Raw genomic sequence first — 18,035 nt, forward strand, 5'->3', positions numbered from 1 at the left:
TGTGTTTAGCTCTTCTTGCAGTTTTTGTGATTTTGACATGCACTGCTGAACTAAGTAATGGTAGTTTTAACAGATGAAATAGCTCAATCTTGTGTTTGGCATAAAAAACATCACAAAATCCAGAAGGAAAGGAATTTGAAAATTTAAGTGCAGTTTTATCTCTTCAGAAATGTTTTTTGAGGGGTACAGTTAATGAATATATACTTTAGTACTTTGGCCATAGAGAAAAATAGGGTAAGTGTATAATTTCAGTGAAATATTTATCAGCAATATTCTGTTGTTGGTACCTGCTCTTTCATTTACTATGACTGCTAGCAGGGGTGTATTGTAAATGAGATCACTCTGTGACCTGAATTAAAAATGATGCAATAGAAGATGGTTGCAGGCTGTGGGAATGGATATAGGCATGAGGAGGAAGGAAGAAAATGCTTGGCTGGTCTTCAATACTAAAGCCAACAAGTTACGTAAACTATATATTGATTTGCAGTGTAATGTAGTGCTCTCTGAAAATAATGTTTCTCTACAAAAATCAAGGTGTTTTGAAGTGAGGAAAAAATAAAATAGTGATGCTTGTAAACATGAAACATGTCACTGCCTCACCACTGCAGTAGTGTAATAGTCTTTAAGAGCTCATACTGAATCATGAGTTGAGTAGATGCCTCTTAAGTAATGTGTCTGCTTATGTCTGAAGTGTCCAATGCTGTTAACTGCAGAATTTGAACTGTAGTGTGTTTGGAGAATAAAAGTTCTATTTTTAATCTATTCATCTGTCTTCATGCTGTTGACTTCTGGATACACAAATATCATTACTGAAGAAAATCCTTGGAAAATGTCAAAACTTCATTAAAACTACATCAGCAGTAGCTGTAAATTGTGTTAGTGTTGAGATCAGTGGACATGTTTCTTAGCTAAGTTGTGCAACTTGGAATTATGGAAATCTGGAACTTTGCAAAAGGCTCATTTTTAATACATTGCATGTTAAGGCAATTTGAGAAGTATATAGATCATATTCAGTAACTTCAGAAGAATATTAGGGCTGTGGAAGTGCAGGGCAGGAATTAGGGGAGTTAGTGGGTAAAGGATCTGTATGTGATACTAAAATGATGAGACAGGGCTGTACTCTCCTTGTCCATGATAATGCATTTATGGATCCTGGGGATGGTATCAGGAATGTAAGCATCAGAAATCCAGGTTTGTGTGTTGTCACTGAATAACATCTACAGCCAATCTATGAAGGGCAATACTGGAATGGATGGGCTGTTGCTTGTGCCGAGGAGAGCATTTCTCACTTTCTCATAATGCAGATTCTGGTGACTTCTCTTACTTGGGGAGCAGCAGAGGGTTGGCAAGTTCTCTTAAGTATGAATCACAGAATAGAATGAAAGCCAAGTGAACTTCTAAGTGAAGGGGGAAAAGAGGCATTGTAAATAACCCAGTATTTTGTGGAAACTAGCAATGAGTCTTGCATTCTTAACTCTGTAATGAAACTAAAACTACTGAAGCATATCTCTCTAATACTTACTGTAAAGTACTGGTTCAGCATCTTTATAGGAACAGAAATATGGGGAAAGAGTCATTAAAGTAGCAGTATCTTTTAATTGAAAGTAGTTTAAAGAAGACTTGCCAAAAATGACCCCTCAGAAGGAGTAGGCAAAAGGGGCAAAGCTCTTGCAGGCGGCACAGAAATTGCTTAGAAACTGTATTATGGGTTCAGAATAAATGTGAATATAGCCATGACCTATTGAAACAGATGCAATACTCTTAAACAATTAATATGCTTAAACCACATGATCTAGAAAGACAGCCTTCAAAATGTAGAAGTAACATCCATATGTAGAATTTACAGTAATGGTCTTGGACATTTTTCTGTGTGAAACAATATTAAAGAAGGTTTCATAATTAAAAAAGAATGGACTGAGATGTCTTTGCAGATGTTTAAAATGATCTTGGAACAAGTGGAATTAGGTTTTATATTTTTCACTCATTTTTTGTACATATGTGGACCTGAGAAGATTTGAGAAATCGCATACCTTTTAGCTTAAATTTTGAAACTAACACATGACTGGAAACTATAATGCAAACTTGGGTTTTAATGATGGGTTTTAATCAATATTTTGTATTTGGAGATGGGCCATGCCTGTTAGTCAGATGGCATAGAGAGAATGCAGTTATCCTAGTGTAGTAAAACTGGAAAGGTTACTTCTTACGGCTCTCACAAAAAAGATCTTGAAGGCATGTGAATGGGGAGGTTCATCATAAATGAATTCTTACTTCATATAAAACTCTCAATACAGGAGCAATTTTCAAACCAGAAGCAAGTCACTAAGGAAGTGCTGATGGAATTTCTGCAACTACCTCACCAATTAATCCCAGTTGCCAGATTCTGAACAGCTGAAATAGTGAGGGGGCAAACATACTTGTTAAAATCAAGTTAAAATCCAGAACCTTCAGACTCATTGACTGATGTAATTTGGCTGATGAAGTTGTGTGAAGTAGTGCAGCCATGCACATAGTGTGGCAGGGGAAAAGTGGTGATTTGTTCTGCCTTGTAGGAAACTTAACTAGATGTTTTTTTAGTAAGACTGTAGTTTTTAAACTTGTAGTTTTTAAAGTAGCAATTCCAAAGAATTTTTAATTCTTTCTTCTGTTGCGTATTAATCTTATTTATATGTACAGATAAGTAGGCAAGACGATAACCTATGTATGTAGCAATTTTCATGGCACTGGATTGGCTGTATTCCCACAGAACTGTTACATTTGACCTAGTGCTTCAGTGATAGCAGCTCTTTTTTAGCTGGTGCCAGCTGACTTCGCATGCTTACCTCCTCCAGCCACAGCAGGAGCTTAGCATGCTGGTGTTCTGCTTTTGGGAACAGGGATCATTCCTTCAGACTCAGCACACCCATCTTCAGTGGCTGGTTGCCAGCGGACCTGGAAACTGCCTGCTAAGCATTTAAACTCTTCCAACGTGACACAAAGTCAGCAGATAAAATCTCTCTAATCTTGAGACTCGTGGAAGTGATTTTAAAGTCCAAATGTAGTGTTAAATTCCATTTGTTGTGGAAGAAGACATGCAAGCTGCTTCAAAGTGATGTGGTGCTGTACACTAGCTCTATAGGGTATTACAGCCTTAGCTGTGGGTGTTATTGGGGTGTCCCCTGTACAGACTAGCCTGCTACTTGTTAACCATGTAAATAACAGTGGACCTAAAGCAATGGTTACATTTCTGTTTGATTTGTCGCAATAGTGTGTGAACCTCAGGCCAGCATTCAAACCATGGTATGTTACTCTGGTGATATTTGGCTTCATGTAAGACAACTCAGAAAGTGTATTAAGTTTTTCATGATTGTGATTTAATAGTAGCTGGTAGTGGTGTGAGAAGAGGTAAAAGCAGGGTCGTATTCTGGCAGAGCCCATTCTTGCTTTGTGAGAATCCATGCAGGTGGGGTAATGGGGTTACTGAAACAGTCAGTGAAACTATATCACCTGAATGAAGCATTTCCTTTTCTTCTGGTTTTAGAGTGGTTTCATTTATCCAATCTGAATTTTTTTTTCATAACTCTGGGCATGTAACCTGAGCATATTAGATAGTGAACGAATAGTTTTGGTCCCACCGAAAGCTAAATACTTGAAAGCATTTTTAAGCCATGGAGTAAAAAGTGGTCAATTCTATACATTGTAGTTTGAGTCTAGCTGTTTGTATGTCCAGTGTTCTGCCTTAGCAGATACTTTGTGATTCTGTTCTCTAATTTCCTTCTAGAAGATTTTTGCCTGCAGTATTTAACAGTTATGATAATTGAAATATAGTATTCTATCTGGTTTTTACTTGTGTGGTATTTACTTCTATAAGCTGAATGCTCAGCTGATGGTGTTTAGTTTTAGACCTTCCTGGTTTTGTTTGATTCTGTAATTTGCTAATTGGTATAACAATATTAATGCACTTTTACTAATATCTTGCTTATGCTAGATATTAAATGTATTATGTACATATTCTTGTCAGAAATTCGTCAGAGGACTGCAGCTCAAAGAAATTCTTCTACACCCCCACCTGCAACTCCTAAACAAGGCTCTCCTAAGTCCCCTGTTCCAGCATCTCCTAACCTGCAGAAGGAGGGCCCAGCTCTGAGCGGGCTCCCGGAAAGAGCTGCTGCGCCATCCTTGCAATCCAATGTTTTACCACGGCGCCCTGGATCCCCTGCTACTTCAGTGCCTGGAATGGGTAAACACAGCACTTAATGTTATTTACAGTTTATATTGTTTTCTCTGGTTACCAATAAAAGAGGCCATTTTCAGACAGTATGGAAATGGCATTTCATTTGGAAATAGCAGAGCAGTTATCTGATTAAGCAGGAGTTCCATATTCAATTAGCCATAACTCTTTACAGCTGGCACCTTTTGATGCTGAAACCTATTGCCTGAGCTCATTTAACTGTTATGGCTTCTTTGTTTAAATGGCAATAAAACTTTGCAGTATTCTGTAGGCAACAATATAGCATACCTTTTTATGTTCTTAGTTTAGAAGAGCTCTATGCTTGTATAAATCAGGTGCAGAGGAGAACACTTTCAGAATACATTCATGCTTCTCACTAAACCCTGCACATATTTTTTTTAACATGGATCTTGACATTTATTTAAATTCTTACTCTAGAAGGTATAGTCATGCAGCCTATACTCATAGATTAAAGTGTAGAATACCAAATACAACAGAAAAGTTGTCTGTGTTGTAGCTGAATACTAAAAGGCATTGTTGTTTTAGTACAAGAGTCCAAAGTTTAGCAACAGGTTGAAATCTGGTAGGAATGAGTAGTCCTTAAAATTTGGTTTTTCCCTTGATTTCCTGTTTGGTGTTCAGATGGGATGGACTTCTAATGAATAGAATATGAACTAAATTGCATTGGAAGGATTGCAAAATTTGAGAGTTTTGGGTGGGCAGCACTGTTCTCATTTTCCTTGTGGGTGGTAAAGCTGTGTGTGGGTTTGTGCCAAGCCTTTCATTCTTCGTGGGACGGTTGTCAAGTTGGATCACAAGGCAAGAAAGGAGATGAAATGCTGTCTTGAAAATAGAAGGGACGCAACTTGCCAAGAATCTCATGAGCACCAGTTTAACGTGGAGTTGTTCTTTGCTCTATGTACAGGGATCAAGAATATTTTTCTCTGCCCTGTGTTCCTGATTTTTACTTGAAACTACTTAAGTCTTACTGTTGTCCTTCCTTACTAACTCCATGATACAATCAAAAAGTAAAGCTGTGCTCTCTAAGCTCCTGGGAAGCTGAATGTTAAAATGCCTTTTCCTGTTGTTTAGTCTAGTGGAATAAAGTTGTCATGGAAAGTTCTGATCTCCTTTCTCTGTAGAGTCCATTAAGGCTTATTTGATGTTAGTAATTCTTTACCTGTGTTATGAAGCTGCTAAATTTGTTTTTATCCCTGAAGTGAACTGTAAAGGCAAGTTATTAGTAAGTCTTGATTATCTTGAAGTACCAGAAATTAGCTTCTTGCACCAGGAAATTGGTCATTTGTTTGCAAACCACATTTACTGGTATCTGATTACCAAAAATTCCATAATGAGTTTAAAATTGCATGCTCCTTTTTAAGGAAGCTGACTGTAGAATAAAGTATTAGCTGTATAATAGCTTTATTCTTAGGGGAAGATTCAGGCACGTTGAATAAGCTGGATGAAATTCAGCCTTTACTGCATAAATGTTTTAGAGGAAGAAGGAAAATAAAGTAACTGACTCGTTTGAAAGGACAGTTGCCAATATTTAAATTTTTTAATGTAGTGTTTGTGATAATGCCTTACAGGCACTTTTCCCCACTAAATAACTGGAATTTTGACTTACATGTTACTTTGCCATAGATAACAATGGCAGCCACTGCAATTGTCAGTCAATATGGAAGCTCTCTCTTTTCTTGAATTTCCCCAAACCTTTGAGGCATATAAAAATCTCAGTTATGTAGCTGTAGTGAAAAGTTCATAAATTCAGTATCTATAAGAATAATATGGCATCTGAGTTTATGCTTGGCCTGCAACAAATATGAATAGCCTTAATTATCTCTATTTTACAGAAGATTAATAATTCATTTTTGTTATACTATATTTTGTAGGGGAGAATCAATTTAACGTGTATTACCACAGAGCTCCCATATGTTTGGAAATTAATAACCAGCAGGTAGTTGAGAGTTTGCCAAGCTTTGCAAAAGTGACCAGTCTTTCTACAATGATTGCTTTTGATGTTTGTATTAATTACTGGTGTCCATAACAGCATGAGAACCAAGATGGTTGGTTTGAGTTATTAGTAGGCAGGTAATTGGAGTTGTTGATGGAATGTGTTGTGATGTTTCATTCTACTTTATTTAATTTTTGCTTTGGTTACTGACTTTTAGAAACTTCATATATTGGTGATTTACAAGTTATATGAAAACTTGGTCTTCTGAATAAGGGCCTAAGTTAATATTTGAGTGTAAACCAGGTATTCATAAAATTATTCTAAGGCTTTAATTTTATTGCAGTATCAGCCTTTTTGATGGAAGTATTGGATCTTTCAGGTTTTTGTAAATCTCTAGGAAATGAATTTTACCTGACCTCTATTTTGGATAGCTTTAGCAGAATACAATTTATATTGCACTGAATTTATTCTGTCTTGCTGCTGGGACAGTTTTCTTGGTCTAGGTTCCCACTTGTGGACAGAATACAGGGATAACTTGGAAATACATTCACTGATTCTTATCTCCTGGATTAATTTCTCTTGTTTGTGAAAGTACGGCCTATTTTAAAAACATTTGTGTTGAGTATGGATTTTCTTTGTACTTAAGTGATGGGTTGTAAATTGCAGTATTTTCTGGATGAGTTTTCATGTTCTCCTAAAGATTAGGATCTCTTCATTCTGGTGGCCAGTGACAGGGCCCAAAGAAATGGCACAAAGCTGAGCTGGAGAGGTTTAGGTTAGGTATCAGAAAAAGGTTTTTCACCCCGAGCCCTGTCATGGGCTCCCCATGGAAGTGGTCACAGCACCAAGCCTGACAGAGTTCAAGAGTTTGGACTGTGCTCTCAGGTACATGGTGTGATTTTTGGGGTGGCCTGTGCAGGGCCAGGAATTGGACTCAATGATTGAGATGGGTCCCTTCCTAGTCGGCATATTCTGTGAATACTCTGCCTAGGAGGTACATGTTACTTCTCTGTGTATGTTTATCTGGGTGCTGGAAGCTAGGACTGTGCATGTCCTGATCCTGTCTCTGGCTAAGTTGCTATAAGAAAGTGAAATCTAAACAATCCCAAAAAGCTTGAAGTCAACTGTTTTTAACACAGTAGCTTTCAATTAAATGTTCTTCTGAATTAATTCAACATACTAACAAACTGTACTCTCTTAGTTGTCCTTTGTTTGGATTTTTAAAAAATCCTATTTTGAATTTTTAGACAGTGTATTCAATCTGTTTTACTTTTGAATATTGAGACAATGATTTTAGTTTGTGTTACCCTTTAGCTTCCTCTTTGTTTATTGGTCATTATGGGGGATTCTGTGAAACATACCTCAAGAAGAACACTGGAAACATACAGCAAATTGAAAAGAGAATTGTTGGCTGACTTCTGTAGTCACTAAAGGCTGTCTTTTAAGCCATGATGTTTCTCTGTTTGTTTTTACTGGATGGAATGAGAAGAGTTATAAGCCAGAACTCTTCTCAGAGAAAGCACTGGTTTCTTTTTGCACCTTCAGTATTTCATTTCCATGAATTACATATACTTAGTTCATACAGGGCTTCAGGTTGCCATATGCTTATCTCAGGATGAAACCTGCTATTACTCACTGATTTCTTTTTTTTGTCTAACCTTCTTAGCTATCTTGAGCTTGCATAGGACTTTTGCATTTTTAAAAGTAATTTTGTCAATGGTTTAAACCAAGTCTTGTTTGCAAGGGGTCACAATTTTGTCTTGGAGTGGCTTGAAGCCGAACCATTTTGTCCCAGTTGGAGAGTTCTGAGAGACTGGTTCATTGTCCTACTCAAACATTGTTTAGTTAGTTTTGTGGACTTTGAATGTAATTCATAAAGGTGTTATGGGAATAGGTTTTAAGTGTTCTCCTCTCTTCCCCCAAGTGCTGCATTATCTTACAGTCAGGACTGTTTGTTGAAAGTACTGTAACATAATACTTCCTGTGCTTAAATGTAAAATGTTTCCTCTCCATACTTGGTTACTTGAATGGTCTCATTGGAATGGCTCAGGCTGGAGTTTCTTACATTAGGCCTAGCTTATTCTGTTTTAAGGCTGCAAGAGAAAGGAGATATAAGAACTCAAAGCTATAGAAATGGAAATTGGTAGTTTGCAGTGGTCTTGTACAATGGACAACTAGATGTTTCAAAACTTTGTGGAAGGAGAAACTTGTGCAGGTGTTCTGGTTTAACTGCTGTATGTAGAGGTGAAAAAGAACCAACCGTGGCTCTTACCTGCTCTTTAAGGAGTTCCATTTTGATAGTAGTTTGTTAAACACATGGAAGAAATAGTATGTTTATAGTGGCTTTCTGGCTTCTTCGATTAAGCATAAATCTGAAAGCATCCAACTTGTCATTAAATGTGGGATTACCAACATGACAAACAGCTGGACAGGTTTAATGTATAGACTCAGTGCACACTGAGAGTATGCTCATGTAATATAATAATTACACAGAAACCAGGGGGTGTTTCTGTGGTGGCACCTTCATAAAATCATAGAATGGTTTGGATTTTAAGGGATCTTAAAGATAATCTCTTTGAAACCACCATGCCATGGACAGGACACCTTCTGGCACACCAGGTTGCCCTGATCTCTGGTTCTTCTACTGTTGCCACTGATTTTGGCAGATTTATTGGTGTAAAGTACAACGGTAATTTTGCAGAGTTGAGTGTACATGAAGATAACTTAGTTAATTTGTTCTTTCTTAAAAAGCCTCTATTTGTTAACAATTGAATACTATTGATACGTTAAGTTTGTTAGAAATTATAAATTTAATTACATGTCCAAGGTGTAAAAATGGAATGATTTAATAAAATTATAAGCTAAAGGAGCAGCAGAAGAATTTTGAGCTACTGTGGGTTGAAGAATCTTACAGCTTTCCTAGTGGACTAAGAAATATATCCATGTATATTAAGTAGATGTAATTATTTTGTTACACTAGCACATGCAATAAAATATAATATTTATACAGTAGAAAATAATTTTGATATAATTTATGTTCTAGGTCTTCATCCTCCAGGCCCTCCTTTGGCAAGACCTGTTCTTCCTCGAGAAAGAGGAGTTGTGGATAGAGTTATTGAATATTTGGTTGGTGATGGTCCTCAGAACAGGTAAATGTTCTTTAAGAAATACCTAAACCCTTAGGGGAAAGGAAGCTTCTTAACCTTTTTGTTTAAGCCATGTCAAGGTTAAAAGAGTTGTAAATGAACTTGTCCAAAAATTTCATAATGGAGAAATGGCTCTTTCTCAATGCTTCACTTGAAATATCTTTGCAGGGAAGCTGGTAATATTTGGGCAAACCTAACCTCTGTTCTGAGTAATATTATTTGTGTGATACAAAGAAAGATCTGTGCTGAAGTGGGTGAATGACTTATATTTTGAACTAAAAAAAAAGAAGACATTTGCCTCAGCACTTTAGCTCTATATCTGTTACAAATATCTTTCAGGTTGCCTTCAGAATTGTCCAAACATATCAGAACTTAACATGTTTACTATAGTTACTTTTCATATTAACTGTATTCTAATGAAATAAAGGCTTAACTTAGGTGTTATTTTCTGACACTGATGATACTAAAAATATGTTGAACTGTAGTTTAAAGTGTAGCTGAGACTATTTCACTGTGGTGAAAGCAACTTCAAAAAGTATTATTTAATTTACAGATTTAGTTTGCTTTCAAGGTTAATAATTTCATTGTGGAAATGACCTTTTGGAAGAAAAGGTCTAAGATATTAGTCAATATGTGAGGTAAAATACATCTCCCTTCAGTGTGCTATTACTTAAAGGTATGTTACTGTATATTATTCATGTTTTCTAGGTATGCTCTTATATGTCAGCAATGTTTTTCTCACAATGGTATGGCTTTGAAGGAGGAGTTTGAATACATAGGTAAGAGCTAATCTTTTTTTAGACTGTATTACTTGGCTAATGTTTCATAACAAACATGCATCATACTTCATTTTGGTTGCAGCTGAGTACTTAGCTGACATTGTGAAGTACCACTTCATGTGGGAACATTTTTTGGTAACTTATTACTCTGTTTTTTAAGATTTACTTCAAGACTTGGAGAAGTACTTTATTGCAACCTTCAGGTCATGGATTTTATGTGTAGAAAACTATTCAGTAGAAATAAGCTTCCTCCAATACATCCCTGAACATTGCTACTGGCTATGAATGGTTCTCAGAAGGGTTTTATGTTGAGAAACTATCTGACATTAAAGTGTGCCTCTTTTACCAGAACCTAAACTTAAATTTTCCTTTGGCAAGAAGATCTTGGGGACGTATTGGAAAAAGAGTGGGAACAAGCCCTAGGGGCCTATATGTGAATTTATGGCTGACAATAACTTAAGACAGACACAGCTCTTTATTGAACACAGATGTTGTATATTGCCTGCTTTCTACCACAAGTGTAAGCCTGATACTTAAGAAACTAGGGATTCCTAGATAAATTTTCTATTTCATTTTGTTTTGTTTATTTTTATGAGTAAATATACTGCATTGTAAGAATAAGCTAAATGTTTCCTATGAAACCAAAGATAAGTAGTCTATATGTTATCTTAGTTCTTATGAGTTCACAACTCAACTGTACCAGAAACTGCCACTTTTCCCCTTGTCTTGGTGAGAGTGGGGAAAACAAAAAGAGTTATTTAAAGTATTAAGTGATATCCAGTACTTGTGCAAAACAAAACTGCTTTTTCTTAATTAAGCACCACTGGAGCAGAATGCTCCTCAGAAAGCAAAGTGAAACATACCTTGTGGAATTCCTAACATCTCCTAACACTTCCTAACATCAGAGTGTGAGGAAAGTGGTGTCTTAAGGGTAGAGGAAAAAAATAATCTGCCAACTTAATTATTTTGTAGCAAAGAATAGAACAACACCATGTGGCAACATCTGGTGCTACTGAATTGCATTATTTCGTTCATTGTGGTCAAATCTTTCACAGTGTTGGCAGTACTCAGTTCAGCAGAGCTGAAAGCAAGCAGGTTTTTAAAAACCAAATGTCTGCTGAATTTAATAAAGGACTTTTATAGACCAACTTATGTAAATTTGGTGGAGGTGCTGTCTGGTACTGATAGTCACTTAGTTAACTCTGGTTTTAGTATTTTAAACCATCAGAATATAGTGTAGGAATAAAGGTGAAATGTGAAGCTAATTAGTGAGGCTGCTTACTGGGTGTGCTTTGTGGTGTAGCATTTAGATGTGCCTACTGCTTCTTCCTGAATCCTGCAAGAAAAACTCGACCTCAAGCTCCACGACTTCCAGACTTCAGTTTTGAAAAAAGACAAACTACAGAATTGCAATCTGAAACTGAGCCTCTAGAACCTAGAGAGAGAAGGCCCCAGGAGACTCAACAGACAAAAGGTAAGTACTAATCTCATGAAGTCTGCTCTTTTCCAAATGTCTAATGACATTCACAGCTCTCTATTGAGCTAAATTTTCTGGTAAGAATGACAACAGCTGAAGTACTCAAACACTGCTCCAGCAGGGTTCCTGGTGAGGTGATCAGTGACCAGTCTGTCAGTGTTAAAGGCATTTGGTCAATGCCCTTAACATGCTATAACTTTTGATCAACCCCCAGTTGGGTAGGCAATTGGTCTAGATGGTTGTTGTTGGTCCATTCTAATTGAAATAGTACAGTTTATTCTGACTTCATAACAAGCGCAGTTTGTATTTTTTTTCAGTTCTTGTCTCTGCTCCTAGCTTAGGTTGTTGATAGTAGTGTCTTCTTTCCTGTACCCTAAAATTTTTTCATATTTGTCATTATCTTGTGCAAATGATGGCAAAACAAATTTTTTCACTCTAGTGTTGCTGACAAACGGATAGAAAAGGCAATGTAAATTACAGAAATAGTTAAGGAGGGAGTATGTCCCAAAGTAGTTAACTTTCACTGTGTTTGGCAGGTCATTTGATTGAGGTGTGTTGGAATTTCTGCCTTTGTTCCTTTTGCTCTTTTCCTCAGGGCAGGAAAATCTAGTAAAACTGCCTTGTTTAATTTCAGGTAGTTCAAAGACAAATTGTCAATTTTAATTTAACATAGTTCCTTTTGAGACATTTTATAGTCTACAGATACAGTAGGCATCTGGTGTACAGCCAACAGGAAGATGCAGTGTTTTAAAAGACTCCAGAGATCATAGTTTCAGACCAGAGGATCTCCTGTTAGATGTGCTGTTGAGTGCTTGATGGGACTTTATGTTAGTTTTCCTCCAGGATCCCTGCTTAAACTATCAGATAGCGTGCAGTCCTGAGGTTCAGGCTGGAAACACACCAACTGTGGGAAACTGTCAGAGTGTAATAGAGTTCTTCTGCTTGATTATTTTTAACAGGGAGTACAAAATAACATTGGGTGTTACTTTCTGGCATGAGAAGGCCACACAAAACCAGTAGGGAAGTCATATTTAGTGGTGGCAGTCTCTTGGCATGGCCTCATGAGGGTGCATTTTAGTGAAAACTTGCTTTCTTTTCCTGTACTATAGTGCACTCTTAACTCAGTAAAAGTGCTGTTATTGGCATGAAAGTAAGACTGAAATCAACTGGATGAAACTGAGACAATGAAAATATCTCATTTACCCTTAAATCCTGGTGTCATTTTTTTAGCAAGGGGGGGTAGCTTCTTGGACTTTTGAACTTAGAAGATTCTTACAGAAAAAGGCATACTTTGTTACTGAGATCTTTAAATGTGCTTGCTTTCTTCTGTCTGACTCAAGTAGAGAGGTCCTTCAAGAGGGATATTCAACTCTTGGAGGCATGTGCCTCATGGGTTTTTGAGTATTTTTCATTACTACAGGTTTTTAGAGAGAGGCAAGGAGATGTGCTTGCTAATTAATCTGGTATTATCATTGAAAGAAGTTATTATGAACCTATGCCTATAATAGGTCTGAGCTGCTGAGTCTGGCTACAATTGTTGTAAAGAATGTAAGATCTGAAGAATTACTGTGAGATTGCAATTAACCATTTCAGATGTAGGAATGAAAACTGAGATAAGTTGCTTTTTGTGGAAGCCCATATTTCAGCAGAAAAATAGGATGGATTTATTGCAGTAATTATGATTTTTACCAATTTACCTTTAGCAATGAAAATTACTTGGGTTTTTTTCTGATGTGGTCTTGTATTAATGTGCTGCTTTATTTAAAAACAGCAGGAAAAGAAACAGCTGTAAGCTTCATTGTCCAGTTGTCTTTTTCTTATAGGAAGTAGATGGTAAGATTTTGCACAAGAAGCATAAGAAATAAGTGAGTGGTACACAGACTTTTGGTTTTTAATGTTAAATAGCAGATCTTTTCTGAATATTTATTCTCCAAGACGATACAAACCATTCTGTTTTGATAATTACTAAGCAGCCAGAAATAGAGTGTATCTTAGTACTTTACATAGCTCTGAGACATGTCTTGTTGATTTAGAGGAGGCCAGTGCCTGCCTGTGACTTGTCACAAAGGAATCTTTTCTCAATGAGAAAATATTTTCACTAAATCACTTTTTCCACTGGAACTGTAATATGAAACATAACTGCTAACATGCAGTTGGGTTTTATTAATAAATGAACACATTCTTTGATTGTAAGTTTTAAGGTATGAAGCTATCATTAAGGTAGAGCTCTGGGGAAGGTTTTTGTTCACCACAGTGAAATAGCTGCTGTCATAGCAAGAATAGAGACTGTATCTTCACTTACAGATGTAGACAAATATTAACATCAGGAAACCAACTTCACCACAATGCTGGCAACACGGGGGAGTACAACTCTTATCTGTAATTCATTTATACCATAGCTGTGTAGCTCAAGGAAACAGCAAAATAATGTGATAAAGAAATGCTATAAATATTTTTTACCAGTCAGCTACTTTAGCTAATGGGTAGAGCATGAAGCTGAATCTTTTTTCCAGTTGTGTGCTCATGTAGTGACAGGCATGTTACATGCAACTCTTGTGGATAAGAGATCTGAAGAATGCGTATGGGGAGTTCCATTGGCACTGGACTTTGGAATTTTGTTTTAAACCTCTGGAAAAGGAAGTCATCAGCTGTCAGTCTGGTGCAGATTACTGGCACAAACATCATGCTTCCTTATTCAGCAGATTAATTTAGGAAATTTTAGTACCAGAGTGAAGCAATAAACTTCAGCTCTTTTCTTACCTTTCCCATAAATGGCTTGATTTTGATCCCCTCTCCCTCCCATCAAAGGCTATTTGGTTCTCTTACGTTCTTATCTTAAATGTATCAATGTTTGGATTATATTGAAGGAGCCAACAGGAAGCACTTTTAGCCTCTTGATTAATTTTGCCTTGCCATTATTTAGTACTGTTATGCTGTATTCTTGATTCAGGTTTAGCATTTCACAGGATTTTGAAAGAAATTTATTTTCACAGTATTTTGAAAAAAAAAAAAAACCAACTGCGTCAGTCTTTTGTGTTGAATGTCTGGTGCTGATATTTAGAGGTCTTCATTAGATTAAGATTTGAACTTCAGACTTCACCACAGTGGTGAAGCACTTCATGGACCACTTTATGTCATGTCTCTAGATTTGTATGGAATTCCTTGATCGCCTTACTCAAATATTTTTATGATTACTTAATACTGTCACTTGTAAGGATTCTTGGAATACAACAACTGCTAGTATGTTTGAATTATAAAGGCAGGTGCAGAAACTTGGCTTGTTCAACTGAAGGGGTCACAGTATTGATCTCTGCCAGAAATAATGACATTTCAAGTGTGTGCTCATCGTGAGTTCTACCATAAATGGAGCTTGGCTTTGGGCAAGTGTTGCAGAAACCTTTTCTAGGAATAAAACTGATGGGAGACAAAGGACTAATATGTCTAGAACTTGATTTCTCAAGCAGACATAAGTCAGCTCACCTTGACTTTAATAACTTGTAAACAAATTCTTTTGATTTAAAAATGTATTGTGTTTCCAGTCAACCACAGTTCAGTTTTGCTGAACAACTTAAATTGCCTTTTTGGTAGGACATAAAGGGTAGAGGGAATGCTGTGCCATTATCTGACTTGTTTCAAAGGCTTCACAATAGCTTTCTGTGACACCAAAGCCTCAAACAGATGACTGTGAGACACGTGTTCTTTAAAGGCACTTCAGTCATGTGGCACTATATGAAAATCTGTCTTAAAGGGGAACTGTAGTAGTGAAGAATACTTGTTCCAAAGCTGCTTGAAGCTGCACAAGCAGCTTTATTTTAGAGCAATTACACTATTTTTATGAATTCCACTTAATAGATATTTTCTACTTAATTTAATAGTGATGCAGTATTATGATTTCACTGGTTACTCAGTGAAATACTCACTGCAACAAGAGCAAGAGTGGCTGACTTCTCACAGTGTGAAGTGCATATGCTTTCTGAGTACTAAGCACTACGCAGGAGTATTGGGGGGAAAAGCTGCTGTAGCCAGGAGCAGGTTTTCTAAGGTTGCATTGTTGCAGCTCTTAAATATGCAGCAAGTATAGGGCTGTGTTTGCTGTTAAGATCCTGTGGGTGAAACCTCATTCTGTGGTTCAATGATGGATTAAGTATTCCTCATCAAGAACACTCAAATTTTCTTTTGTCATCTTTTAAAGTTTATTGTCAGAACTTTCACTTGTTGGCTGCTGCTCTTACGAAGACTTTATTCATTCACTATTTAAATCAGGTTGACTTCAGGGAAGCTTTCCAGTAGTTGCTGTGTTTAAAATGGAATCACAATATATTTTTAATGAAGACTGATCATGTTTGTGGTTGGAGTTAGCATCACTTACTCTGAATGCCCTGGCTACTCATTTAAGGGACTTACTCTTCAGTTTCTCGTAACTTTCTCAGTCTGCATTATAAGACCAAATTTTTCCATGCAAGTTTGTATTACTATATATTCTGGAGAGTTTCAAGAGTTTCAATTAGTTTACCCAAGAACATAGTGAAGGGAAAATTCATAAAATACCTGACAATTTTTGTTTAAATAAGCAGTGTCTCCATACCTTTTAGTAGAATATAAAAATGAGAGTACTGTCCTGTTCTTTTGCTATAGTTAGAATATGCATTTCTTCAGGTTTTCTCCTTTCCATTAGAAGCTTCTGCTGATGCCTGTGATCGTCCCTGGGTTTTACATCAAAGATGTTATAAATGCTTGACATCCTTCTGATCAGACTGAGCAAACAGTCTCTACTTTCTTTGACTCAAGCCTGAAGTCCAGCAATAAAGGAATGTAACTGAAGTGTGGAGGGATTGGAGCAGGAAAATGCATGAACTTATTCATAGAATTCGAGGCTGAAGAAAAAATGCAGAGATGAGACAAAGAAAACTGACAGTTGGGAGATAAAGATTGAGCACAGACAGAGATGGGATCAAGATGGAAATTAAGGAGCAGGAGGAGAGAGTGGGATGGCTTGGAAAATAACTGGGAACATTCATTTGCTTGGGCAGAAGTACGAGGGTTGAAAAATTTTGTAACAAGAAGCCAGGGCAGGTGTTGAGCAGCCTGTGGTTGACAGAGCAGGGAAAGAATCAGGAGGTGAGTCAGCTACAGACTTGCTAAAATGAAAGATCAAGTCTGAGAAAACGATGGGCTGCTCTGAGCAGTCTGAAATGAAGCCTGGAACTAGCTAGGTAGAGAGGTTTGTGTGGAAAGAGGGGTCTCCAGTTCTTGGTGACAGATGGCTTTTGTACAAGGTCTGCTGGACAGGGGTGTGCAACAGCTTCTGTACTCAGTCATGGGCCAAGAAGCCAGAGCAATGGTTCTAAAACTTTCAGCTCTGCTTGAATTCTGTATCAGCCTGAGGCAGTCTGATTACTTTCAGACTTTCACCCAGCATGTTTTGATCAACATGAACATGTGGCATTTGACTGACACTGTTTTCCTGAGAGGTTGGTATTGGGACCAGTGCTGCTTGGTATCTTTGTCAGGAACGTGGACAGTGGGCTTGAGCACACTTCAGCAGGTTTGCTGGTGGTGCTGAGCTGTGTGGTTCAGGGCAGGGATTCTCTGTGCAGGGCAGGGATTCCATCCAAAAGGACCTTGAGAGGCTGGAGAGGTGGTACTGTGAACCTCATGAAGTTCAACAAGGCCCTGTCTAAGTCTGGATCAAGGCAATCCCAAGCACAAGTACAGGCTGAGCAGAGAATGAATTGAAAGCAGTCCTGAGGAGAAGGATATGAAGACATTGGTTGGCAAGAATCTCAGCATGACCTGGCAATGTGTGATTGCAGCCCAGAAAGCCAACCATGTCCTGCCATTGTATTTGACATCACATATGTTTAATTTTTTTCCTTTCTCTTCCTCCCCACCCCCCCCTAATTATTTTTGTTATAGTCATAACTATCTTAATATGTGGAATTATTATGTTGCTCTAATTTTAACCTAGGGGTTTAACTTTTATTGTGATTCTCCTCCCCATCCCACCAGGGTGGCAGGAGGATGGGTGGGGAGTAAGCAAGTGTCTGGTTTGCAACCCAGTTGCAGGCTGGAGTAAACCACAACAAGGCATAGGAAGGACATTCTGCTTTTGGAGCAAGTCTGGAGGAGGGCCACAAACAGGGTCAGAGGGCTGGAGCACCTGTCTTGTGATGACAGGCTGGGAAGGTTGGAGCTGTACAGTCTGGAGAAGAGGCTTTGGGGAGACCATAGAGCACCTTCCAGGATCTAGAGGGGCCTCAAGAAAGCTGGAGAGGGACATGGTCCAAGGGCATGTAGTGATAGGACAAAGCAGAATGGATAGGAACTGAAAAAGTAGGTTTAGATTAGGTATTGGGAAGAAACTTTTCACTGTGAAGAGGGATGAGACACTGTAACAGGCTGCTTAGAGAAGCTGTGGCTGCCCCATCCCTGGAAGTTTTCAAGGCCCAGTTGGATGGGGCTTTGAGCA

General features: G+C 37.7%; 1 protein-coding gene across 4 annotated transcripts in view; it reads left to right on the forward strand.

Moving 5' to 3' along the window:
• Positions 1 to 18,035, forward strand: part of LNPK (lunapark, ER junction formation factor) — a 48,539-nt gene that overhangs the window by 22,443 nt on the left and 8,061 nt on the right. For all 4 annotated transcript variants that reach the window (XM_030952130.1, XM_030952129.1, XM_030952132.1 and 1 more), the window contains exons 9-12: positions 4,001 to 4,219; positions 9,208 to 9,313; positions 10,019 to 10,089; positions 11,393 to 11,563. In XM_030952130.1, the coding sequence (XP_030807990.1) occupies positions 4,001 to 4,219; positions 9,208 to 9,313; positions 10,019 to 10,089; positions 11,393 to 11,563 (567 nt within the window). The remainder of the gene's footprint in view (positions 1 to 4,000; positions 4,220 to 9,207; positions 9,314 to 10,018; positions 10,090 to 11,392; positions 11,564 to 18,035) is intronic.

This window comes from Camarhynchus parvulus, chromosome 7 (genome assembly GCF_901933205.1).
Source record: "Camarhynchus parvulus chromosome 7, STF_HiC, whole genome shotgun sequence".
In the NCBI taxonomy this organism is placed as follows: domain Eukaryota; kingdom Metazoa; phylum Chordata; class Aves; order Passeriformes; family Thraupidae; genus Camarhynchus; species Camarhynchus parvulus.